Source organism: Bos indicus x Bos taurus, chromosome 16, assembly GCF_003369695.1.
Source record: "Bos indicus x Bos taurus breed Angus x Brahman F1 hybrid chromosome 16, Bos_hybrid_MaternalHap_v2.0, whole genome shotgun sequence".
In the NCBI taxonomy this organism is placed as follows: domain Eukaryota; kingdom Metazoa; phylum Chordata; class Mammalia; order Artiodactyla; family Bovidae; genus Bos; species Bos indicus x Bos taurus.
Genome location: NC_040091.1, coordinates 46,179,318 through 46,203,326, shown reverse-complemented (window position 1 = coordinate 46,203,326; position 24,009 = coordinate 46,179,318). Strand labels below are relative to the sequence as shown.

Here is a 24,009-nt window from a genome sequence, read left to right as displayed (position 1 = left end):
GTCCCGCCCAGGCCGGCGCGCCCTGACGTCACGTCCGGCGGCGGCGACGGCGGCGTCTCTGCACTTTCGCCGGGCACGTACGGCCGGGGGAGTTGGTCAGTGGGGTTGTGGGGGCTATCTGGCTCGGGGCTGGAGGGGTAGGCGTAGGGAGCATGGGCCAGGGTGAGGAGGTCGATGGCCAAGGGACGAGGGAGGGGGCGCTGTGGGCCGCCGTGACTGCTGATGGAGTGTGACCGCAGCCGCCTTCCGCCCGGCTGCTCGAGACGTGTGGGCGCGGCGTGGGTTCCTCTCACCTGTCTGCAGCCGCTGTCCTCCCCTGCCTCCGGTCCTCTCGCTGTGCCAGGCTGATAAGTTCGCGCTGATTTAGCGCCTCTTTTCCCAAACTTTTGATTTCCTCCCACCAGCACCCTTTCCCGACTGTGTCCCCACCTAGTCTTCCCGCACCCCCGTCACCCACACTCTCTGCCCACCTCCGATATGGCCTGTTTACTTGGACCCCGCCCCCAGGGAGGCTCTCAGTCTCTTCCCGCCTCAGCTTGCACCTTCTAACCTTGAACTAAGTCCTGGTTGTAATAAACGTGAAAGAATAGAGTCTGTCTCCCTCTACCCTGGTCTCAGCTCCAGGGGCTTTCTCTTGCTGCCTCTGGGTTGGACTGGTCAGTGTCACTGCCGTGTTTCTTCCCTTCAGAGGGACCATGGACGGCTCCTTCGTCCAGCACAGCGTGAGGGTTCTGCAGGAACTCAACAAGCAGCGGGAGAGGGGCCAGTACTGCGATGCCACCCTGGATGTGGGGGGCCTGGTGTTCAAGGCACACTGGAGTGTTCTTGCCTGCTGCAGCCACTTCTTCCAGAGCCTCTACGGGGATGGCTCAGGGGGCAGTGTTGTCCTCCCTGCGGGCTTTGCCGAGATCTTTGGCCTCCTGCTGGATTTTTTCTACACCGGCCACCTCGCCCTCACCTCCGGGAACCGGGATCAGGTGCTCCTGGCAGCCAGGGAGTTGCGAGTGCCAGAGGCTGTGGAGTTGTGCCAGAGCTTCAAGCCCAAAGCCTCGGTGGGACAGCCACCAAGTGGCCAGAGTGGGCTTGGGAAATCTGCCCCCCGGGATGTGAACAGCCACCTCAAGGAGTCTGCGGGTGTGGAGAAGGAGGAAGTTTCAAGGACTCTGGGTCAAATCCCCAGGGATCCGGAGCTAAGCGGTAGTCTCAGCCCCCAGAGGCCCCGGCTTGGCCTCCCTGCTCAGAGTGAGAGCCCGTCCTTTCTCCGTGGGAAACTCAAGCAGGCCCTGAAGCTCTGTCCCCCTGGGGACAAGGAGCCTGAGGATTGCAAAGTGCCCCCAAGGCCCTTCGAAGCTGAAGGTGTCCAGCTGCAGGGCGGGACTAATGAGGTACTGGGCTCAGGGTGTTGGAGAAGGGGAGATGGGGAGAAGGGACTGATACTTTTCAGGGGTAATCTGGACCCAAAGGTACAGTCTGTTTTGTGGGTTTAGAACAGGGTTTTTCCAAATATAGGGCTTCCCAGGTGGCGCAGTGGTAAAGAATCTGCCTGTCAAGGCAGGAGATGCGGGTTCAATCCCTGGATCAGAAAGATCCCCTGGAGAAGGAAATGGTAACCCACTCCAGTATTCTTGCCTGGGAAATCCCATGAACAGAGGAGCCTGACGAGGTACAGTCCGTGGGGTTGCAGAGTCGGACGTGATGTCTCCTAATGCAGGAAGCCAGCTCCATCCCACAGCCTCAGGCTGACCTTCCTGCCAGTTGTGTCTGTGGTTGGCAGCTTCTTGGGGCCGACGTGGGCGGCATTAGGTGTTTCCCCAGGGAAGTGAAATCCAGGTGGACCTCCAGTTACCCACATACAGAGCTCCTGCTCTCAAACCTGGGATTGGGATGTTGCTGCTGCCCTGGGACCTTGAAGGGAACAGGCACTGATGAAGGAACGGATGCTTCCGGTGGCAGGCCTGGGTTGGGACTTGAGATGAAACCAGATGGAACTAGCCACCCTGTAGACCCATCCCCAGAACCACTGCTGATTCAGTTTGGTGACCTTGCCCCCTCCTGCTGCCTCTTCTGCTCTAGTGGGAGGTGGTGGTTCAAGTTGAGGACGACGGGGATGGCGATTATGATTCTGAAACTGAGACTGTGCCGACCAAGAGGAAAGCAAACGTAATCAGAAAGCCTTGTGCTGCTGAGCCGGCCCGGAGCGTAGGTTCCCTGGCAGCCGAGCCTGCTGAGAACAGAAAAGGTACAGCGGTGCCAGTTGAATGCCCCACATGTCATAAAAAGTTCCTCAGCAAATATTACCTAAAAGTCCACAACAGGTAAACGTTCTGTTTTTCTACTTTGTTTTCCCATCTGCTGTTCCTGTGTTGGGGGAGGGGGCCCGCGCTCCCCACTTGCGGCCCACGTAGGGGGGCTGGGGTGCCATCTCAGACCCACACGGTGCCTGGCATTGGTATCCTCTGACCATTGGGGAGTGAGACTCTGACACTGGATGGCTTCCTTCTTCCTCCCACTCCTGTGAGCTCTCTGCTGGGAGCGGGTTTGGGGACACCCAGGTGGCGTTAGTGGTAAAGAACCCGCCTGCCAATGTAGGAGACATAAGAGACAGAAGATTGCCTGGAGAAGGGCATGGCAACCCACTCCAGTATTATTGCCTGGAGAATTCCATGGACAGAGGAACCTGGCTGGCCACAGTCCATGGGGTCGCAGAGTCTAGCAGGATTGAAGCGGCCTGAAGCAGCTGTTACATCAGGCTCCACCCACTGTGGACCTTGACCTCCAGCAGGCTTCTCCCAAGGAGGTGAGAGCAGCCTGAGGGCCCATGCTGTGGCTGAGGCCTGACCGCAGGTATTACTGAAGCCTGGCAGCGTGGGCCTGGGGCCAGGATGTCCATCTGTAGGGTGGGTGCTACCTGCGTTTCTGCAGACAGGTTAAGTCTCAGGTGTCAGCGGAGCACTAGGGACCCTTTGTCGAAAGCTGCTGTGTCCGGTAAGGTGTTGACTTAAAAAATAATCACAACCTAAAAGTTGAGAGTTATGTTTTATTCAGTGGGAATTTTTAGGACTTCAAGCCCAGGAGGCAGCAGCATCTCAAGTAACCCTGAGAGAACTGCTCTGAGGAAGCGAAGGGAGGAGCCAGGTTATATAGAAATTTTTGCAACCAAGGGTATATAGTCTGAACATCAAAAGATTATTGTTAAAGAAAACCAGATATCCCAAGTTAAGGAATTTTGCACTTCTCTGTGTATGGGAAGATGTAAGCTTCTGGGCTCACTGAACTCCTTGGATATGCACCTCAGCTATCTGGGACAAGTATCCTGTGTTTTTCCACATCTTGAGTGTCCTTGGGGCTCACCTCAGGAAGTGGCTGCATTTTGGTGGCCGCAGGTAGCAGGTATTCTTCTCCTGAGTTCCCTTAGGGCTCACTGGCTCTCCTTGGAGGGCTACAATGACTGGTGCCTGTGACATCCAGATTCCACAGGAAGCTATTTTAACTTAAAAGTAATTAAAATTAAATAAGTTTAGTTCCTAAGTCATGCTAGCTTCATTTCAAGCGCTCAGTAGCTACTTGCAGCCCTAGCAGCTGAACGAAGGCCACAGCATGGACGTGGAGTATTGGAGTATTTCTATCATCCCGTACATCCTTGTGGAAGGCACTGCTCCCGAGGCCTTGCTTTTTTTCCTAGGGCTTGCAGGGAGGGCAGCTAGGTGATGCGCCTTCCCTCCCTGCCCCTCTTCAGCCCCAGACAGCACTTGGTGCAATGTCTTGCCAAGCCAGGCGGGGCCATGCACGTTTTCTCACTACGACACTCTCAGAGGCCCTTGTGACTGAATGGAGTTGGAACTGAGGACAGAGGCCCCTTGCTCTCCCTGCTTTGGGGGCAGCTGCTGCCAGTGGAGCCTTTGGGCCAGTCACCCTGGGGTGACCTGTATATGCCTGCACACTCCCTAGTGTGAAACTTGGGTGCAGGTACCAGCCCTGTCCTCCTCTTATGCTGCAGGCCACTAGACTGACCTAAGAACTAGGAGGGGGTGCCAGCTGAGGTGCCAACTGAGGCCTTGTGGGTGCGGGACAGTCAGTGTATCAGCAGGGATGAGAGAAGAGTGCCTGTGGCAGGCTGTCAGTGTTCTTCCCACACTATTCCGGGCTCTGAGGTCAGGGTTCACTTAGTTCATTCAGTGAGTTGTCTGCCAGGTGGCTGGGCGCTTCAGATACCTTCATGAAGAGAACAAAGGGACCTTGTGGAGCTTGCCTTCCAGCAGGGCGGTGAGACCCTGAACGACCAGATAAGAGACTCTGCAGTGTGTTGAAGGGCTAGAAGTGCCATGGGAAAAAAGAAAAGGATAGGAGGGCTGGGGAGGGGGACCTGGGGAGTTCAGGGTCGGGTCAGGTTGCAATTGTAGACAGGAGACTACCCAGCAGGTTCAGAAGAAGTGAGAAAGCTTGCAGATGGCTGGGGAGCAGCTCTGGGCTGGAGGGAAGCTGGAACAGAGGCTCGGGTGGGAGGGAGGCAGCAAGGTAAGGGGCAGCAACAGGCCTTTCTCGGGGCCAGATGCCAAGTGTTAGAGGGTTGAGTAAGGTGATGAGATCTGGTTATCCTCGAGGGTCCATCCGACTCCTAAAGTGAAAACTTGTTGGGAGGCCTGCATGGAGCACAGGACCAGGTGGGAGGCCCAGGCAGTGGCCTGGAGGTGGCGCGGCTGCACTGGGTGGTAGCCCGGAGGCCAGGCCGAGGTGGTCAGATTGTGGCCATGGTTTTGAAGGCCAAGCTCACAGAAGCCCCAGGCAGGCTGAGAGGTTTCTCCAGGGAGTTGGGGCCCAGAGGTTATGTCTGCCTTTGGAGAGACACTGCAGCTGGCCCTCCCAGTGGCCTGTGGTTCGGGGGTGTCCCCTACAGTGGGAAGCTGTCCCCTCCTTTGCGGAGTCTCCTGGAGGGAGGAGGGTTTCTGGACGCACCCCACAGCTTCACCAGCCATGTGGAGAGCCTCAGGCGTCAGCGCGGGCAGCTCAGCACTGTCAGCAGAGGTGCCAGAGCGGGCCCTGTGTGAGGGAGGGCGGCGAGTCTACTCAGTCTCCACACCCCTTGGCTTCTCCCAGCAGGAAACACACTGGGGAGAAACCCTTTGAGTGTGCCAAATGTGGGAAGTGTTACTTCCGGAAGGAGAACCTCCTGGAGCATGAAGCCCGGAACTGCATGAACCGCTCAGAACAGGTACCTGAGGGCCAGCCAGGGTCCTGCTGGGCAGGCACACGCTGGCTTCTGTCTCTCTTCCACCTGGGAGGGGCCCCCAGGGGACTGGCCTGACAGGACTGTAGACTCGAGAGCCGCAGGGTCCTTGGATGTCATCGGGTCCCCTGCCTGGTATGACAGTGGGGACATAGGCCCCAAGGGCAGAAGGGACAAGCCCAGGAGGGACACTGCAGGAGGTATCTTGGGTTTGCCTGCCTGGGTTCCTGGCTTTGGAGAAGGGGGCTAACTGCTGAGAAAGGCCACCTGGCCACCTCCCCCACCCCCCGGTGGCCTAAACCCCGCTTCCTAGAGGCTGGTCACCAGTCAGGGTGGGGGTCACAGGTGAGGCCATTCGGCCTTTGTCCCTGGTCTGACTCTCAGCCTGGCGTGGTGGGCTTGCAACACTCCGCGATGTCACAGTCAGGGCAAGCAGATTATGTGTTGCCCTCTCCCACCCTAGCGCCCCCACCCCTTTGGGCAGACTCTTGCCAGCTGTGAGTGGAAGCCCGAGCAGAGGCCCTCCCCACACTGATGCCAGCCCCGCCTGCCCCTCATGCTGCCAGGTCTTCACGTGCTCTGTGTGCCAGGAGACGTTCCGCCGGAGGATGGAGCTGCGGGTGCACATGGTGTCCCACACGGGGGAGATGCCCTACAAGGTCAGGCTCGGCCTGTCCCCGAGGCTGGAGGCCGAGGGGCAGCCCCAGGATCTCCACCCCACCCGCCTCGCCCAGCCCTTCACGTGGGAATGGTGTCCGGGCCTCCCCTCCCTACCCGCCCAGTGCTCCTGTGTCTCTGGGCGGGATTCCATCACTGGAGGACAACCTCAGCCTCTGCCTGGGTGTGACCGTCACACTTGGTCGAGGAGCCTCCGAGCATCTCAGGCTGGGCCCTGCCTCCGATTCCCCCCTAATAGCCCTGGGGTGACCCGGCTTCCAGTGGTGTTGGCGGCTTCAGGGGTGACCGTGACCTGTCTTGCAGTGCTCCTCCTGCTCCCAGCAGTTCATGCAGAAGAAGGACCTGCAGAGCCACATGATCAAGCTGCACGGAGCCCCCAAGCCCCATGCGGTAAGTGCCAGGCCACGCCAAGGGTGGGGGCTGGGCCCGCTGCGATGCCGGGAGCCAGCCCAGGGAGGCGGTGTGGCTGGTCTAGAGCGGGCAGGCTGTGCGGTTTCCCAGGGCAGGGACTCCAGGGCGGCCCTGCTCCTCACTCTGGCCCTGCCTGCCTCTGTCCCCTAGTGTCCCACCTGTGCTAAGTGCTTCCTGTCCCGGACGGAGCTGCAGCTGCACGAGGCGTTCAAGCACCGTGGGGAGAAGCTGTTTGTGTGCGAGGAGTGCGGGCACCGGGCATCGAGCCGGAATGGCTTGCAGATGCACATCAAGGCCAAGCACAGGTGGGACTGTCCTCCCTGGACTGCCCTCCCCAGGCCCGGCCCTGCTGCCACTCACAGGGGCCAGAGTGCCCCCACCTGTGTCCAAAGCCTGCAGCCTTTCTGGAGGGGAGGACCTGAGGGATCAGGCAGCTTGCCAAGCAGGGAGGCTGTGGGTGGGGATTCATGCAGGATGAGGCTCTGGGCCTCCCTGGGCAGAGTCCTGGTGTCCCGTGGCTCCTGGGATGGAGCTCATGCCCTCTTTTCCCCAGGCAGCCAGAGTCTGTTCTCACAGCTCAGGCAGGCTGGCCTCAGCCTAGCCTGTTTCCTTGGCTCTGGGATCAGGCGTGTTCCCAGCTGCAGGGGCACTAAGGGGACTGCTTCTTTTGGTGACGCCTGTGTCCCTGCCTGGACAGGAACGAGCGGCCATACGTCTGTGAGTTCTGCAGCCACGCCTTCACCCAGAAGGCCAATCTCAACATGCACCTGCGCACGCACACGGGCGAGAAGCCCTTCCAGTGCCACCTTTGTGGCAAGACCTTCCGCACCCAAGGTGAGGCAGGCCAGCCCCTCCCTGGCTCAGGGCTGAGGCCCGGCGGCTGAGCCCCCCTCCTTGTCCCCACAGCCAGCCTGGACAAGCACAACCGCACCCACACCGGCGAGAGGCCCTTCAGCTGTGAGTTCTGTGAGCAGCGCTTCACAGAGAAGGGGCCCCTGCTCAGGCATGTGGCCAGCCGCCACCAGGAGGGCCGGCCCCACTTCTGCCAGATCTGCGGGAAGACCTTCAAAGGTACCTGGGCCTGTGGAAGGCCATCGCCCTGCCCTACCCTGGGCGGAGGGAGGGCCAGGACCTTTCCCCTTTCCCCGGGAGAGGCTGGGCGCAACAGTGGCTGTCACACGCTCCTTGGCAGCAGAACCCTCTTGCCAGCAGGGAGTGGGTGGAGGCTCCTGAGGGCCCCAGGCAGTAGAGACTTCAGGGTGCCGCCCGAGAACCTGGCAGGGCCGAGCCTGCCCACTTCCTGCGTCCCCCAACCCCGGCCCTTCCCTCCTGCAGCTGTGGAGCAGCTGCGCGTGCACGTGAGGAGACACAAGGGGGTCAGGAAGTTCGAGTGCACTGAATGTGGCTACAAGTTCACCCGGCAGGTAGGCCTGGCTGCCTTGCCTCCTCCCGCCCCTTCGGGCCCCTGAACCTTCCTCCCTCTGCACCCAGCCTGAGACCCCCTAACCCCTAGGCCCACCTGCGGAGGCACATGGAGATCCATGACCGGGTGGAGAACTACAACCCCAGGCAGCGCAAGCTCCGGAACTTGGTCATCGAGGACGAGAAGATGGTGGTGGTGGCACTCCAGCCGCCCCCCGACTTGGAGGTGGGCTCAGCCGAGGTCATCGTGGAGTCACTGGCCCATGGCAGCCTGGCCTCCCAGCTCCCTGGCCAGAGACTGTGTGCGGAGGAGAGCTTCACGGGTGCGGGCGTCATGGAGCCCTCGCTCATCATCACGGCCGCCATCCCCGAAGACTGTGACACATAGCCCCTGACCCGTGCACGGTCCCCTTGGTCCCAGCCCCCAATAAACCACAGGGCTTTGGACTTGACCATTCCAGCCCATCCAGTGGTCTGTTCCCATGGAACCTGGGCTCCGGGAGGAGCTGCTTTCCTGCCATGTCCTCTAAAAGAAATGGGGCACTGCCTGATCTGTGCACCCCAGATCTTGGCCAGCAGCTTCCCCAGGTTGTTGGGAAACCTCAAGGGTGAAACATGGGTTGTTAGCTTTGGGGGCCATGCCTCTGGCTCGGGGCACTTTAATTTTTCTCCCGTCTGGGTTTTAGAACTGCACCAGGTGGAGCAGTAGTGTTCCTATAGCACAGCTTCAGCGATGCCAGCTAGAGAGGGCGGAATTCATCACTCAGCCTCTGGAGTCAAAACAGGGTGGCTGGCCAAGACGGGGGCCCAGTGAGCGTGCAGCCGAGTGGATCTGGGGCTGGAGGACGGGCTTGCGGCTAAGCATACTCTGGATCCTAGCTGGTGGAGAGACTACGGGCAGGTCCCTGGGGAGAACCTTGTCCAGGAGGCTGGCTTGAGGAACAGGCAAGGCCAGGCCTAGAAGGCCAGAGGCCCGGGTAGCACCCAGGTTCCGCAGCTGTGGGAAGAAGTGCGTGGGCTCAGGAGGCCACTTGCCTGCACCTATTCCTCCCCAGCTCCTTCGTGATGTCTGTGACCTGGGGCAAGTGACTAAGCGTTTCATTTCCTTATTTTTAATGGAATTAGTGATAGTGCATGCTTCGTGAAGTGAAGTCGCTCAGTCGTGTCCAACTCTTTGCTTCATAGAGAAGGATTAAATGAGGGAGTCTGCTCTTCCAGTCCCAGGACTGGATAACAGACCACCCAGAACTGCCCACGGGCTGGGGGGCAGGTCTGCTCTCAAGATGGCTCACTTGTGTGTTCCTGAGAAGGTGGCCCTGGCTGTGGGCCGGGTACCCCTTCAGGGCTTGCCTGGGCTCCACCAGAGCATGGTAGCTGAGTGCCGAGAGCACACGTCCCAACAGGCCAAAGCTGCCTGTCTGTGATCCAGCCCTGCAAGTCCACAGTGTCACCCCGCCACATTGCGTCGGTCCAGGCAGTCACCACACATCATTCCTCAGGTTCAAGGCTAGGGAACGTGGACCCCACCACTCACTGGGGGTGTTGGAACCTACACACTTCACAGCTGCCTCACCCGGAGTGTGCCCTTCTGCTCACTGCTTAGCTTGGCAGTGTGCGCACAGTCAGCGGCAGTGACAATCACGACCCACCACTCACCTCCTCACTGGAGGATTCCCGAGGCACCTGCCCCATCCTGTGCTGAACACCTCGGACTTGAGGAAGGAAACTCCGTTTTAGAACCAGAACCCATCCAGCAGTCTTTCCTGTTACTCCTTGACCACCAGGTAAAGAGGTAAAGATAATATTCAAGTGCAGTGACTGCCAGCCAGGTCATGAGCCACTGGAGATGGCCTGGGGACTGAGGCGGACCTGGCCTCAAGATTCCCCCTTCCTGGCTGGGCATTGACTGCTTCCTTGGGTTCAGTGGGCTCTGCAGACATGAGGAATGTTCCAAGCTTCTCAGCCTCTTCTAGGGGGATCTTCTATTTTAAGGGCCCGCAGTTTACCTGCTGCAGAGATGGGGATCTCACCACCACTTGGGACCCCGCTTTCAGGAAGGGGGCGCAAGGCAGTGGGCAGAGTGCCCTGAAGTGGAGTCAGGAGGCTGAAACAGCTCTTGGCCTCCACCACCCACCTTCTTCCCACCTCCAGGGCTCAGCCTCCTCTTTCCACTACTTCCTGCCTTGTAATGACAGAGACGAGAAAGGGCTTGAAAGGCTATGCCCCCAAAACTACCAGCACAAGTCCTGGGCGCTTCAACCTCGCCCCCGTTGCCTGTGGGTACAGGGGCAGCTGCATTAATGAGTATTACACACGCTCCTCAAGTGCGCCTTTGTTCCCCTGCCCCATGTGCCTGGCCTCAGCCTGTAAGGTGCCAAGACCCGGCAGCAGCAGGATGGAGGCGATGACACCAGACATAGGAAACGTTTTTATTTCAAAAAGTTAATGTATTGAAGGCATCCTAAAACCTTAACAAGATCCCAGACACAGAAGCCTAACGAACAGACAAATAAATATGCAAACCTGCCCCACGCTCGGGGGGCTGGCACTGGATGTCGGACCCTGGAGGGAGGGTGTGCTAGTCCAGAAGAGTCTCTGAAGTTGTATAAATATAGAATACTTTATAACAGTAGGTCAGCATTAAATACTAGTCACCGAACTCTCATATAACTTAACTTGCCTCACAGACTCAAAGTCATGTACATCTAACACATAGAGACAGTCCCTCCCGGGGTGGCCCCGCCTGTCAGTGTGCAGTGATGCAGCGGAGGACGGAGGGCAGGCAGGGAGGGGACACTTCTCAAGGGTCGGCCCTGCTCCTGCACCCCCAGCAGGAGCCTGCTGTTGCTGAGGCTGGTGCCTCCCCTTCCCAAGGTGGGGTCTGGGGGTGGGGACCTGGGGAGTTTCTAGGAAGTGAACATCACTGCCCCCCCACCCCCAAACCATCATCTGAGTCACCACCGGCGAGTGGGGTGGCTGGTCACACAGTAAAGTACCAAAAACACAGCAAAGACCAGACCAAGGCCCAGGCTCCGGCCCTCAGCACTGACCAGAACGCCGTGGCAGGTGACAAACGCTGATTTAGGAGGAAATCATGTGTCTGCAGCCCCAGCAAAAGGCCTCCCCATAAGCCACTGCCTGTGGAGATTCCTGCCCTTGACACAGAGGAACAGCCCTGCCTGCCTGGGGGGTGGTAGGAGGAGTTCCAGTGACCATGGCACACGCTGCCTTCCACCCCCATCCTGCCTTCGTGGGCTGCCCAGGCCCTCCACAGAGACAGCCCTGGAAAGGGTGTCTGGAGTCTTTCCCATGAAACTGAGTCCCTGCTCCACCCCCATGACCTGTCACGTGTCACCACATCTCTCTGCGTGACGCCACACCCCCTGGGAGGGCACAGACTGGCACTGAACTGGTGACTGGGACAGAATCAGGGCTCCATGGATCCCAAGCACTCCGGCCTTGCTGTCCCCCTGCCACGCACAGGAGACGAGCCATCACATTGGGCAGCCTTGTCTGCCTGGGAACCCACGTTGGCCACTCCATGGAGCCAGACCACCTCTGGGTGGGCTTGGCCCACCAGGCAGGCACCTGGGCTGGAAGAAAGGTCACAATAAGCCCTGGGGAGTGAAGTGAGGGCAGTGGAGGGGGAGCGTCTAGGGCTGTATCCACCCTGGGGGGAGTGGGGCAAGCCAGCCCCAATTCACAAGGGAGGACACTCAGACCAGGAGGGGTGATCTGGCGGGGGAGGTCCCCAAGGAAGCAGAGGGAAAGCACTTATCTTGGCCAAGGCCCAAGGCAGGAAACGCCGACTACCTCCCCCCCGTCCCCCCACGGCCTTCCCACTGTGCCAGCTACACCGGGTGGGTGGGGGCTGGGAGTGGTCCCTGAGCCAGGGCCCAAGGGGACCTGAAGGGCCGGCTCTGGGCTGTGGCTGCTCCAGTGGGGTTTCCAGAGCAAGACGGTCGACCTGACAGCTATGGCTCCCCAAGGGCTCCTCACAGCGGGGAGGCAGGGCCCCCCCACAGCTTCTGCCCAATAAAAGGATTGTTAAGAGCCACTTGGGAAGTGATGAGAAAACTTTTCTTGGTGAGAACATGGATGAATATCCACCCAACGAGGAAAACAAACACCCTCCCCTTTGGAAGGGAAGGAGGACAAATTCAAGCAAAGGGTACTTTGGGGACCTGGAGGGGCCAGGACCAGCATCCACTGAACACTCACACTCCTCAGAACCAGGGACACCAGCTCTGGGGTTCCCAGGGGCTCTTCCAGGCACCCACCTAGAGAAGCCCTGGCTTCTGCAGGGCTCAAAGCACATGCCAGCCCCCTAACCTCCCTGCGGAAAACTTCAGCAGTGGCCTTGGAAGAGTAAAGATCAAACCACCTGGACCTTGCTTCTAGCTGCCCTGTCTTCGTTTAAGGAAAGGCCAACTGCGTTTGAAACCTTGTGACCAACCACCGAATCTGCCCCGCCCCGGGTTCCTTGAGAAACAACCCGTTCCTCTGCTCAGGCTGCCAGGGCAAGGGCGTCCACAGCTGTTTGCCTGGCGGGGCTTCAGCGACAAAGTCCCAAGGCCTCCTGGAGAGAAGCTACGACCTTGCACTTGCAGCCTTTAGTCCTCTCCTGCACTAGCCTGGGACGAAGGTCCTAGAGGCCCCCAAGTCATATGGGGCCACATTGGCAGGTGGGCTGGACAGGAACTCCAGCCCCTGCCCCGGCCCAGGTCCACTGGAGACAGACAACCCCTAGCAGGTCCCGCTGGGCCCTCTTCAAGGCCATGCTCTTGTCCACTCCCCGCCCTGTGTCGCCAGGTCTGAGCTTACTTCCAGGAGGCCCACCCATAGCAGATATCTCGGTGCGAGGCCCCAGCAGGGTTGAGGAGCTGAGCAGGCGGACCCCTTTACTGTGGAGCTGGCCTGCCGGCTGTCCAGCCCTGACCATGGAGTGTGGAACCTCCCTGGGGCCATCGTCGGCCTGATTCTCCATGTTCTGGATAGCAGGATCTGCGAAGAGGCTGTTCTCAGACTCCTGTCCGCTTGTACCCAGAAGTGCTGGGGTTCTGCTCTCCCGGGGCAGGGGCAGGCAGGGGGGCAAGGAGGCACAGGTGGTGACTGCAGGAGGGGTGTGCCTGCATCTGTGAGGTGGGGGCCTGGGGCAGGGGGGATTCACTGGAGCCTGAGACGTGCTGACAGGGAGGCAGCTCTTCCTGGACGAAGGAGCGGGGGCACGCACACCAGCCTTGGTCCCAGCAAGCCTGCTGACAGGGAGGCAGCTCTTTCTGGACCAAGGAGCAGGAGCATGCACATTAGCCTGGCCCCAGGAGGCCCTGAACGCACAGCAGCTCCCCAGGTATTACATCCTGAGCTTTGCTCGCTCAGCTGCCCCTGAGCCCACGCTCTGCCCGGTGGGCCCCACCTGTCCTGTGCACAAGGAAGGGGGTGCTGCCCCCTGAGGTGCCAGGTTACCTGCACTGAGGCCCTCCCCGGGCCGGGCCGGGGCTAGTGCAGCTCAGCGGGGTTCTGTGGCGGCCGGGGCTGGCCCACATCCATGTCACTGCTGCCACCGTCTAGCTCAAAGCCACGCCCACCCAGGGGTGTCTGAGGCATGAACTGGCGGAAGATGCTGACGCTGCCGTGCCAGAAGGTGGGCTCTGGGAGCCGACCCACCACGCTCCACGCCCGAGTCTCTGGGTCGTAGGCCTCCACCACGTCGGAGAGTTCGAAGGTGTTATCGTAGCCCCCAGAGACGTAGAGCTTACCTCCGAGGACGGCCAGGCTGCCCCCAACGTGCACCTGTGGGCCAAGGTGGGCAGTGAGGGGAGGCTGGCAGCCAGGACAGGGGAGAGCCCCCACAGCTCCCCCTCTGCGGGGAAGGTGCCCGGGGCCCCTGGCAGGGGTGGCCTTGGCACTTCCCTATACCCCGGCTAGGAAACAGGGGCTCCGTGCCCAGGGGTCACATGCCATGGCTGGTCCCAATGGTGGTCAAGGGCCTCCAAGCAGCATCACCCCTGTAAGACAGGCACAATCGTTCTCCCCATCTTACAGATGGGAAAACTGAGCCACACTTGGCTGACAGTGGCAGAGCTGGGCCTTGATCCAGAGTCTGGGCTCTGAACCACAAGACTGGACTATCCCACCTTTCCCAAAATCGCTATAATGAGTACGTGTAGCTCATTATGGGCTTCCCAGGTGGCGCAATGGTAAAGAACCCGCCTGGTAGTGCAGGAGATACAAGAGACGTGAGTTCAATCCCTGGGTCAGGAAGATTCCCCTGGAGAAGGAAATGGCAACACACTTCAGTATTCTTGCCTGAAGAATCCCATGGACAAGGAGCCTGGTGGCCTATAGTCCACAGAGTTGCAAAGAGTTGGACACAATTGAGCACGCATGTGCGGCAGCTCATTATGGGGACAACCAAAGTTAGATCTGGCAACAGTAAAGATGTCAAATAAACTCTGACATTGTAAATTATGACACTGGTCACACAGCGTTATCAAGAGGGAAGGTTTGGAAAATTCTTCTTTTGCTGTGGGGAGGTTGTGCCATGCAGCATGTGGGATCTTAGTTCCCCGACCAGGAATTGAACTCGTGCCCCTCGCAGTGGAAGCACAGAGTTCTAACCACTGGACCACCAGGGAAGTCCCAGGTTGAGAAGTATTAAGAAAGACAGAAAATAGAGATAGAGGTGGGTATAGATGTGTGTCTGGGAATAAGGAAAGTGTCCATGTGGCCAAATGCTACCAAACCTTCTTGGTTCCATCTTATTGTGAAACTCAACAAGCAAAGAGTCACACCCCATTAGGCAGAAGTGTGGGTACACAGCAGGTGCTCAATAAATGTACTCCCAAGGTCAATCCCCAGAGACCTCCTTGTCTGACCTCATCCCTCTGTTGCCCCTGTGTTCACTCTGCTCCAGCCATGCCAGGCTGAGGGCTTGTTCCATGAATGTATCAGGCATGGCCTGCCCCAGGCCCTTTGCACTTGCAGGCCCTCTGTGGAACACATTTCAAGCCTGCTCTCTGGCTCACAGCAGGCACTCGGTGAACTCTGGTCTGAACGGATGAACTAAGCTGTGTGACTCTAGCATCTTATTTAAGGTCTCTGTTTCGGTGACCCCCAAACACAAGTTGAAGATAGCAGCAGCCCACTGAGCAGTGAGACAACACTGGGGAAGTGCCCAGGACAGACCCCTGCCAGCTGGGACTGAACCCCCAAACACCTGTGCTGACACTGGTTGGAAACCAGGACCAGCCAGAGCTCCCAATGCTGGCGAGTCTGCAAACTCACCTGATTCATTGACGGGATCTTATCCCATTCGTTCTTGGTGGGGTTATACACATCCACTTCGGCCGAGTCGTCCCTGGGGAGGGGGTGAGGAGGAAGAGCAGGTCAGAGTGAGTAGGAAGCCCCTGGGTGTGAGTGCTGGAGAGAGGGTCCTCCAGGCCCACCTGCTTTGGGGACCTCTGTGATGCTGTTTGGCTGCCCACTGGCCAGTGGGACCCCGCCCCTGGCTCGGGGGCAGACTTCAGGTCCCCACACCTTGGGCTCTGAGCCTGGAACCCACCCTTGTTCCACACACCCAACAATCACACTTAAACCCTTTCCTGCAGCCCAGCACCAATGCAGCCGACCCTGACCCCCCTACCATGGTCACATGGTAGCCTCAGCTCCAAAACTGACCATGGCCCTTCCGTCCAATCTCCACTTATTCTTCTGATTTGGACTTCTGCCTCCTCTTCAGGACAGCCTTTCAGGGCTGACCAGGCTAGGCCAGGCCTCCCGCCCCACTGCCCACCCCCCTGGGCTGGGCTGGGGCTCCTCGGCCACTGCCCTCCCACCGCCGCCAGCCCCCATCACACCCTGTTCACTGCTACATCCTAGGTGCCCAGCAGGGTGACCAGAATCGCAGGACCGAGGACACCAGCACTGCCCCCGCTCTGGGCTCAGGCTCCTTCAGTCCTGTTTGACTCACTCGTGATGACTTCACTCAAATGTGAAGGCACAGCCTCAAAAAACACTATCTCCCAAATAGTAGCGTTGATGATGATGATGGTCACAGGTCAGGGGTTAGCAGAAGGGCCAGAGAGTAAATACTTCAGGCCTTGTGGAGCAGACGGCCTCTGCGGCAGGTCCCCAGCGCTGCCGCCGAGAACAAATGCAGCCATAGACGTATAAACAAAGGGGCTGGTTGCCTTCCCATAAAACCTTATTTACGGACGCAGCTTTGAATTTCACATAACTTTCCGCACGTCAGGAAGTATGACTCTCGCTTTGATTTTTTTTTTCCCCTCCAACCACTTCAGAATGTAAAAACCAACCTTAGGTTGTGGCCCATGAGATGACGATAATTGATATGGGAACCCGCTGGGCTGCCCGCCCCAGCTGCAGGAACACAGAAGCTGCAGTCAGAAGGTGCCAGGTTGGACAAGGCTCTTGCCTCCTGCCTCTGTGGGGTTGGGACACCCCAGCCCAGGAGCCATGTGAAACTGGGACCAAAGTGGAGCATGGCTAAGGGGAGGGGGCTGCTGGTTGCTGCTCACAGCCAATGGCAGCTGCAGCGGACAGTGTGGGACACCTTGTCACAGCCTCTTCTAGACAGGAGCTACCCCCACAGGGGGCCTTGTGAGCAGGGGTGATGTGGCCGAGGTGCCCAATGGAGTGGACAGGGTGCATGAACGCTCACGTGCACGAGACCCAGGCCCCTGGGCTCACCCACATGCTCAGGTGAGGCCAGGTCCCCACTCTTCACTTACAGGACAAACAGGCTGCCTTTCCAGACTGCTCACACTCTTGCCAGGTTTGGTGGGAACTCTGGTGGGGGGGTGGGTGTGATGAGTAAAGTCAAGCCCGCCTACCCGGCCCTCCATAGGCTAGGTGACCATGTATGAAGGCTAACAGTGGGTCTTGGGGGGCATCCTAAGGTTCGCATGTGGGGCGGTTTAGCAGCTGACCAGCAACCCCAACCAGGAGGACCAAGGTGCTGGGGCCTTCCGCCCACACGCTGGTCCTTGGGCATATCTTGTTCTAGGACCGTGGGGTGGGGGTAGGAGGGCGTTCTCAAAGGCACACAGCCTGGAACTGCCATGAGGGGCTGAGGTCAAGTTCCTGGCACTCTGAGGAAGGTTCTGGCACACTCGTAAGGTATATTTATAGCCATCCCCACCCCCACTTTGAAGAGGTTTTCACGACTCGGGGAGGAGAGCTGGACGAAGGATCAGACGATGTGATGTTTTATAAGAGGGCCGGGAGCCGGCTGGGTCTCTGGGGCTTCCTCGGAGCCGACCTGACCTTTCTGGGAATCAGGGAGGCCTGGCCACCAGGAGACAAGCAACACCACTGGGTTCTAGCTGTGTTCTCCCAGGAAGCCTGGGAACGAGCCTCAGGTCTGGGGGAGGGCAGGCTCAGCCAGTGAGAGGTGAGTGGCCCAAGAAGCACACAGTCCCTGTCCTCGGCTCCCTATTCAAAGTCCCAGATGGAATGGGGAGGGAGGGATGATCATTCACACCTTCCCCTCCCCTCTGGGTCTGAAGCTTCAGGCAGGCTCTAGGCCAGGGAGGGGAGAGGCAGATACACAGGCCTAGGAGCACGTAGGGCTCCCTGATGGCTCAGATGGCAAAGAACCTGCCTCCCAATGCAGGAGAACCAGGTTTGGTCCCTGGGTTGGGAAGATCCCCTAGAGGAGGGCATGGCTACCTACTCCAGTATTCTTGCTTCAAGAATCTCATGGACAGAGAAGCCTGGCGGGCTATAGTCCATAACGTCACAAAGAGTCAGATACAACTGAGCGACTAACACACACAAGCACGTATGTGTGTGCATACGTGACACACACGCAGAAGCTGTGAGCTGCAGGTGTGGAGCTCCCAGCTCCTCGGATGTCCACTGGCCGATGAAGAAGGGGCATTTGGCTGTGACAAATCGTCAAGACCCACGGATGCATGCTGACCCACTGGGTGCCCAGCTCCACGGCTCCGCAGCTGGGCCCAGGGAGGCTGGGATGTGGTGACAGCACATGGGACCTGGGTTGGAAGTTCTTGGTTCTAACCCAGTGCCACCATTTAAAGCCTGAGGGGGCCTTTCCTGGTGCTCCAGTGGCTAAGATGCCGTGCTTCTAATGCAGGGGGCCCAGGTTCGGTCCCTGGTCAGGGAACTAGATCCCACATGCCTGCATGCCACACCTGAAGGTCTGAGTGCAGCAACTAAGACCTGATGCATTCGCATAAATATACATAAAAGCCTGCAGTTGTGAGCAAGTTCCTTGTTTTTTTTGCCACCTGTGAAAGGGGGACAACAGTGGTGTCATCTTATTAGACAGCCACGGGGGACTAGCCTTGAAAATGCCCATAAAGCAGGTAACCCAGAGCTCGACCCAACTGGGGATTCCAACGGGCTAACTATGGTCATTGTTCCTGCAGGCAGCTCCAGGTCGGCTTCATACCAGGCCCCTCCCTGGTCCAGGGTGGTGGCAGGATCCTGGGAGAACCGCATTCTTTCAGCAAGACTCATGAGCCCTCCTGGGCCAGGCCAGGCAGGAAGGGAAGAGACAGAACCTGCAGAGACGCACTGAACCCGGAAGTTCTGCTTTCTGCAGAGGGGGCAAGGTCAATCCATCCACCTGGTCCCTCACACCTGGCACCAGTCGGCTGATGAGCAAACTGTCTGTCAAGGCCATGCTCCCCCTCTCAAAGACTCAAGTGTCCAGAAAGCTCTCCTCTTATTAAGATTCAAAGTTCCTCTAAGGTAGGATAGGTGGCTCCTTTTGGTAAAGGTCAGATGAGACCAACTTGGGTTTTTAGAGGGACCCAGCTTCCCAGGTTGAGAAGGCAATGGCAACCCACTCCAGTACTCTTGCCTGGAAAATCCCATGGACGGAGGAGCCTGGTAGGCTGCAGTCCATGGGGTCGCTAGGAGTTGGGCATGACTGAGCGAATTCACTTTAACTTCTCACTTTCATGCACTGGAGAAGGAAATGGCAACCCACTCCAGTGTTCTTGCCTGGAGAATCCCAGGGATGGGGGAGCCTGGTGGGCTGCCGTCTATGGGGTCGCACAGAGTCGGACACGACTGAAGCGACTTAGCAGCAGCAGCTTCCCAGGTGGCACTAATGGTAAAGAACCCGCCTGCCAATGCAGGAGACAAGGGTCTGATCCCTGGGTCAGGAAGATCCCCTGGAGGATGAAATGGCAACCTATTCGAGTATTTTTGCCTGGAGAATCCCACAGACAGAGAAGCCTGGTGGGCTATAGCCCACAGGGTCGCAAAAAGTCAGACACAACTGAAGCAACTTAGCGTGCATACACAGGCGAAGTCTAGCCAAAAGACATAGTTAATTTAGCATCTTTGAATCTCAAAAAGTTCTCTGCAAAGACCTAGCTCCATCCATCACACTTGGGTCTCAAGAGGCCACAGAAACCACTCTAAGGAATGAGGGGCAGAACCATGGCTCCATGTCAGAAAGATCCAACCTCAGGGCCCAGTGTGGCCTCAGTCTCCTCATCTGTGAAATGGGAGAACACTGAAGCTGTGCTTAGCTAGTAAAAAAGAGCACCCAGTGGCCTTGGCCCCTGGGGACTCACCTGATGAAGTACATGAGTCCGTTCAGAGTCACTGTCTTGGGGGCAAAGGACCAGGGTGGGAGCTGGCCACAGTCCACCAGTGACCACAGGTCCATGTCTGGGTGGTAGCACTGCATGACCATGGTCTCCTTGCCGGCCAGGGAGCCGATGGCATAGAGCCGGCCCCGGCAGGCCGTGGTAGAACAGTTGTCCATGGGATAGGTCATGGGCTGCAAGGCCTCCCAGGAGTCGGTGGTGTGGTCGTAGCGCTCCGTGCTGTCTGCAGCCACCACGTACAGCAGCCCGTCCAGCACGGAGGAGCTGTGGTACTCCCGGGCCTTCAGCATGGGCGCCACCTCTGTCCACTCATTCACGCTTGAGTTGTACCTCCACACGCAGTCGTAGAGCCGGGAGCCATCAGATCCGCCTGCCAGGGAGGACAATGGGCAGATAGATGATTAACCCACACCAACTCAGGGTGAGTCACCCACCCGTGACTCCCTGAACTTCCTAGAGAGTAAGGATGAAACACACATCCTCTCTTACCAAGGCCAGGGGCTCAAGCCAGGTATAGGCTGACCATTGCCCAGGAGGATGGTCCAGTTTCATGCCATAAAAACACCACCGCACCTCTGTGGGCCAACCGGAGGCCCAGAGGCCACAATTCTGAGTACACAGTAACCTCAGTTTGGATCCCTGCACTCAGAGTCAGACACCTCAACTGGACGGGAGCACCAGGTCTTGGAGTTCATTTTCCCAGGGAGCCACAAGTCATGTGGGTGGGAGGGACTTCCCTGGTGGTCCAGTGGCTAAGACTCTGAGCTCACAATGCAGGGGGCACAGGTTCGATCCCTTGTTGGGGAACTAAGATCCTGCATGCTGTGCTTGGCCAAAAAAAAAAAAAGAAAAAACAAAGACAGCATATGTGGGTGGGGTGCCTGGGGACTTGTTCATTAAATTCTAGGCATCCCCTAACCAAGGCTGGGCCAGGATGAGTTAAGAGGAAACCTAAGCGCTCAGCCAGGAAGAAACCTAACACAGAAGGTGATGCTATGAGTGAACTTCTGGGGTTGTATTTCTTGATTTACGTGCAAGCTACTGACTTGTTTTGTTTGGAAAAAGTCATCAAGCTGCAAGTATGATGTCTACTTTTCCATCTATATGTCCAAAAAAAGGGCTAAAAAGCAAACAAACAAAGCCCAGTGGTACTGGCTATTGCCAAAAATTAAACCAGGCTCACCTAGGACATTAGGATTCTCACAGGGTGAAGGGACCCTAAGAACCCTGGGGGTTGGATTCCCCTCCTTGCCCGAGCCTGGGGGCACAGGGCAGAGCAGAGCCGCCATGACATTCTATCCGGCTCACAGCCCAGAGCTTTTAGAGGGAGAAGACAGCCTCCTTGTAAAGTCCTCCCAGCCTCCCTTCTTCCTTCTAAAGGAGAACTGTGTCAAAGGCAGCTGAAGCCACCTCCTCGCCCCTGTGAGATTCCCTAGAGGCAGCTGTAGGGAATGACCCAGCCACCTGTCTAAACCCAAAGGATTAGCTGAGACATTTATGGAAGGGTGTGCAAATTGGGGCGAGTCTGACCAGTTGTGGGAGTTCACTGACCAGACTTCAGTGGTGGGGGGAGGGGTGGGGTTGAAGGGGGTTGGTTCCCCAACAACACAGGGCCAACCTCAGACTGGGAACCGGCCCATTCTGGCAGATTCCCGTGGAGGCAGGACCTGGAATGGCAGCCATCCTCAGGCAGGACCTGGAGTGGCAGCCTGTCCTCAGGCTGGGTTGAGCCCAACTTCTCAGCTCAGAGCCCCCAGGACACTGGAGGGAGGCGAGGGTACCTCAGAGCTGGCTTTCTCCCGAACTAACGTGCCAGGTTGGACACAGCGCTGCGCTGGCCCAGCTGAGGCCTCCCTGCCTGATCCAGCCCCCTGCAGGCCCTGAGCGTATGCTTGGTCGGGTTCTTTCCTTATATAGCCCTCGCACAGACCGCCCCTCCTTAACCTACGCATGGAGGGAGCCTCATGTTTGAACTGGGATTCATCTTTAATAAAAAATGTGGGAGATGCCCAGGACTGGGGCGGGCTGGGACCCGCCCAGCATGACTCGGCAGTGTTTTGGGGTTTGGGCCAAGTAATTGGAAGAAAACCTCTTAGCATGTGACTCTGTTTACAGTTGCTGGGCTGGGAGCAGCCTAAACACCACGTGACCCACAGCACAGGGCCTAGGTACAAGCCTCAGGGAATGCTGTCACTGGTGACCAAGTGAGTGAGTCAGGGGACTGTGCTGCTCAGCTGGGAGGGAGAAATACCCCCTACTGGGGTAGAAAGGATGTACCACAGGGTGTCAGTCCTTGGGCTGTCCCCAGATTCCTTAGGGAGAAAAGGGAAGCACTCATAGTGCAGGGTTGGAGAAGGAAATGGCAATCCACTCCAGTGTTCTTGCCTGGGGAATCCCAGGGACGGGGGAGCCTGGTGGGCTGCCGTCTATGGGGTCGCACAGAGCCGGACACGATTGAAGCGACTTAGCAGCAGCATGCAGGGAGGCTACCCCAGTGTCTTGCCACCAAATGGGGATACCACCTGGGCAAGGAGGGGGCTGCTCAGACAGGCCCTGTGAGAGCCACAGACGGCTACTTGTCCCACTAACACAAAGGGGTTCTTCTAGATCTTAAGTATCAACCCTAGAAACTTCTGTGCCTGCAAGTCGGGGGTAGGGGGCGTGTCCACCTGCACCCAGGTGCCGCCTGCGTTTCCAGGCACTTCCGGTTCTCTTGCAGGTGAAAGTGCCTGCTTCCCCTTGGGGTCTGGGCGGGCCAGGGTCCTCCTGACCAGCCCTCATGCCCACTCACCCGTCACGTAGATGTCGTTGCCCAGCGCCACGATGCTGTAGCCTCCGCCCAGGTGGTCGGGGAACTCGGCCAGGTAGCGCCACTGGCCCGTCTGCGGGTTGTAGCAGTCGACGGTGACCAGTTCGTCGCAGTCCTGGTCGCATCCGCCCACGAGCACGAGGATCTCGGCGAGGCCGGTGGAGGGGCGCGGCCGCATCCGAGGGCAGGGCCCGCGGTCGTGGCGGTCGTAGCGCGCCGCCTGGAAGTCGCGCGCCTCGCGCAGCAGGCGCAGGCAGGGCGGGCAGCGGGCCACCAGCGGCTCGGCCTCGACGTGCGCCAGCAGGTAGAAGCGGCGCACGAAGGGCAGGCGCACGGCCTCCAGCAGCTGCGGCCAGTGCGCCGCGCGGCGCGGCGGGTCGGCGCGTACCCAGCGCAGTGCCAGCTGGTAGGCGGCCTCCTCCTTGGGCACGCAGAGCCCGTCGTCACGCAGGTAGCGCAGCAGCCGCGCCAGGGGCAGACGCTCCAGCTGCTCGGCGCCCAGCTCGCCCACGTGGCGCAGGATGAAGCGCTGAGCCGCGCTCGCCAGCCCCGCGCAGCTGAAGGCCTCGGCGAAGTCCTGCATGTCCAGGCAGTTGGTCAGGTCGAGCTGCTGCTGCAGGAAGGCGCCGCACGCCTCCTTCACCGCCGGGAACTGCAGCAGGTCGGCGGCGCGCAGCAGCGGCTCGGCGTTGTCGCCGCTCACCGCCACGCGGCCCGTGTAGCTGAAGTCGAGAAGCAGCTGCAGCATGTCGGGCGGCACGCCGTGCAGGCGCACCCGCTCGGCGCGGCTCTCGCGCAACTGCCCAGCGAACATGGCGCGGAAGTAGGGGCTGGCAGCCGCCAGCACGGCGCGGTGCGCCGGGAAGTCGCGTCCGCCCGCCGCCTCCAGGGTCACGTCCAGGAACTTGCGCTCGGCGCGGAGCTGGCTCAGGCCACGCAGCAGGCTCAGCGCGTGCGCGGGGTCCGAGAAGGGCAGTACGGCCAGGGGCGCCGGCCGCTCCATGGCGCCTTGACTCGGGGCGCGGGGCCGCTGCTCGCGGTACTCAGGAAAGCCGCGGCCGGGGCCAGCGGAGAGACACTCGGCGCTGGGAGCCGCCGCAATAAATACGACCGGGCGCGGCGGCCTCAGGGGGGCCGGGCCGGGGGGGCGGGCGTCACCGACACCGCCTACTTAACTCCTTTGGGTTCGGCGCCGCCGCCAGGCTGAGCGCGCCGACTCGCCTCCTCTCGCGCGCTCCCGCCCCCGCGCTCCAGGCTGAGTCACCGCCGCCTGCGCCCGTTCCCTCTCTCCGCCCTTCCGGAGCTTTCTGCGGCCTCCCGCCGACGCCGGAGCCTGGGACACCGGGTGACAAGTGTCCTTTCAGAGGGGGCGGCCCTGCCGTGCGCTGGAATCAGGCCTCCAGAGCCTGCCCATCACCCACTCGGCCCGGCTGCCGAACAAAACCCGGGGGGCGAACGAAGCCATCTCTTTCGCGCCAGACTTCCCAAACTGCTCCAGGGCGACTCGGTACAACGGCTTTTTTTTTTTGGAATTCCACTAGTTCCGAGGGTTGCTTGTTAACCCTATCTCGGGACAGATTTCTAACGACGAAATATGTTTTTACAATTCAGGATTAAAGCAAGAACAAGTATAAAGTCTTTAGGTGACGTTTTCTTCTTGGCGCATCCGTGAGGGACACGGGGCCAGATGCCAGCAATCTGCTCCGCTGCGTTCCTGCAGGAGTTTCTAACTTGACTAACTCGGTCAGTAACTTTCGTCAGCACACAAGGCGCAGTTTTAGTTTCTGAGTCATAGAGACCCTTTCAGGCTCCGAGCTCGCCTCTGAAGGGGAGGGGCCTGCCCTGGCTGTGTT

At 59.0% G+C, this 24,009-nt stretch overlaps 2 protein-coding genes across 5 annotated transcripts; one reads left to right on the top strand and one right to left on the bottom strand.

Moving 5' to 3' along the window:
• Positions 1–15: 15 nt before the first annotated feature.
• Positions 16–8,187, top strand: ZBTB48 (zinc finger and BTB domain containing 48). Of its 4 annotated transcripts, none has more exons than XM_027565034.1 (11): positions 16–95; positions 689–1,385; positions 2,074–2,315; positions 5,098–5,209; positions 5,791–5,883; positions 6,206–6,292; positions 6,464–6,618; positions 7,011–7,147; positions 7,220–7,384; positions 7,649–7,737; positions 7,827–8,187. In XM_027565034.1, the coding sequence occupies exons 2-11, from the start codon at positions 696–698 to the stop codon at positions 8,121–8,123; spliced, it is 2,067 nt and encodes a 688-aa protein (XP_027420835.1). In that variant the 5' UTR covers positions 16–95; positions 689–695; the 3' UTR covers positions 8,124–8,187. The 4 variants fall into 4 exon arrangements, with proteins under 4 accessions (XP_027420835.1, XP_027420833.1, XP_027420834.1 ...); XM_027565032.1 differs by having other exon boundaries at positions 5,095–5,209; XM_027565033.1 differs by lacking the exon at positions 16–95 and having other exon boundaries at positions 98–1,385.
• A 1,960-nt stretch (positions 8,188–10,147) lies between these two features.
• KLHL21 (kelch like family member 21) lies at positions 10,148–23,272 on the bottom strand. Its single transcript, XM_027565035.1, has 4 exons — positions 22,139–23,272; positions 19,312–19,717; positions 15,023–15,095; positions 10,148–13,528 (listed from the first exon to the last, which is right to left on the bottom strand). The coding sequence occupies exons 1-4, from the start codon at positions 23,157–23,159 to the stop codon at positions 13,235–13,237; spliced, it is 1,794 nt and encodes a 597-aa protein (XP_027420836.1). The 5' UTR covers positions 23,160–23,272; the 3' UTR covers positions 10,148–13,234.
• Between the last annotated feature and the right edge of the window lie 737 nt (positions 23,273–24,009).

Excerpts from the sequence above, each read along its gene's own strand:
- ZBTB48 (XM_027565032.1), top strand. The coding sequence starts at position 696 with ATGGACGGCTCCTTCGTCCAGCACAGCGTGAGGGTTCTGCAGGAACTC. Across the intron at positions 2,316-5,094 it reads TACCTAAAAGTCCACAACAG|CAGGAAACACACTGGGGAGA; the intron begins GTAAACGTTCTG and ends GGCTTCTCCCAG. Across the intron at positions 7,148-7,219 it reads CAAGACCTTCCGCACCCAAG|CCAGCCTGGACAAGCACAAC; the intron begins GTGAGGCAGGCC and ends TTGTCCCCACAG.
- KLHL21 (XM_027565035.1), bottom strand. The coding sequence starts at position 23,159 with ATGGAGCGGCCGGCGCCCCTGGCCGTACTGCCCTTCTCGGACCCCGCG. Across the intron at positions 15,096-19,311 it reads GGACTCATGTACTTCATCAG|GGACGACTCGGCCGAAGTGG; the intron begins GTGAGTCCCCAG and ends CCCCCTCCCCAG. Across the intron at positions 13,529-15,022 it reads AGATCCCGTCAATGAATCAG|GTGCACGTTGGGGGCAGCCT; the intron begins GTGAGTTTGCAG and ends CTTGGCCCACAG.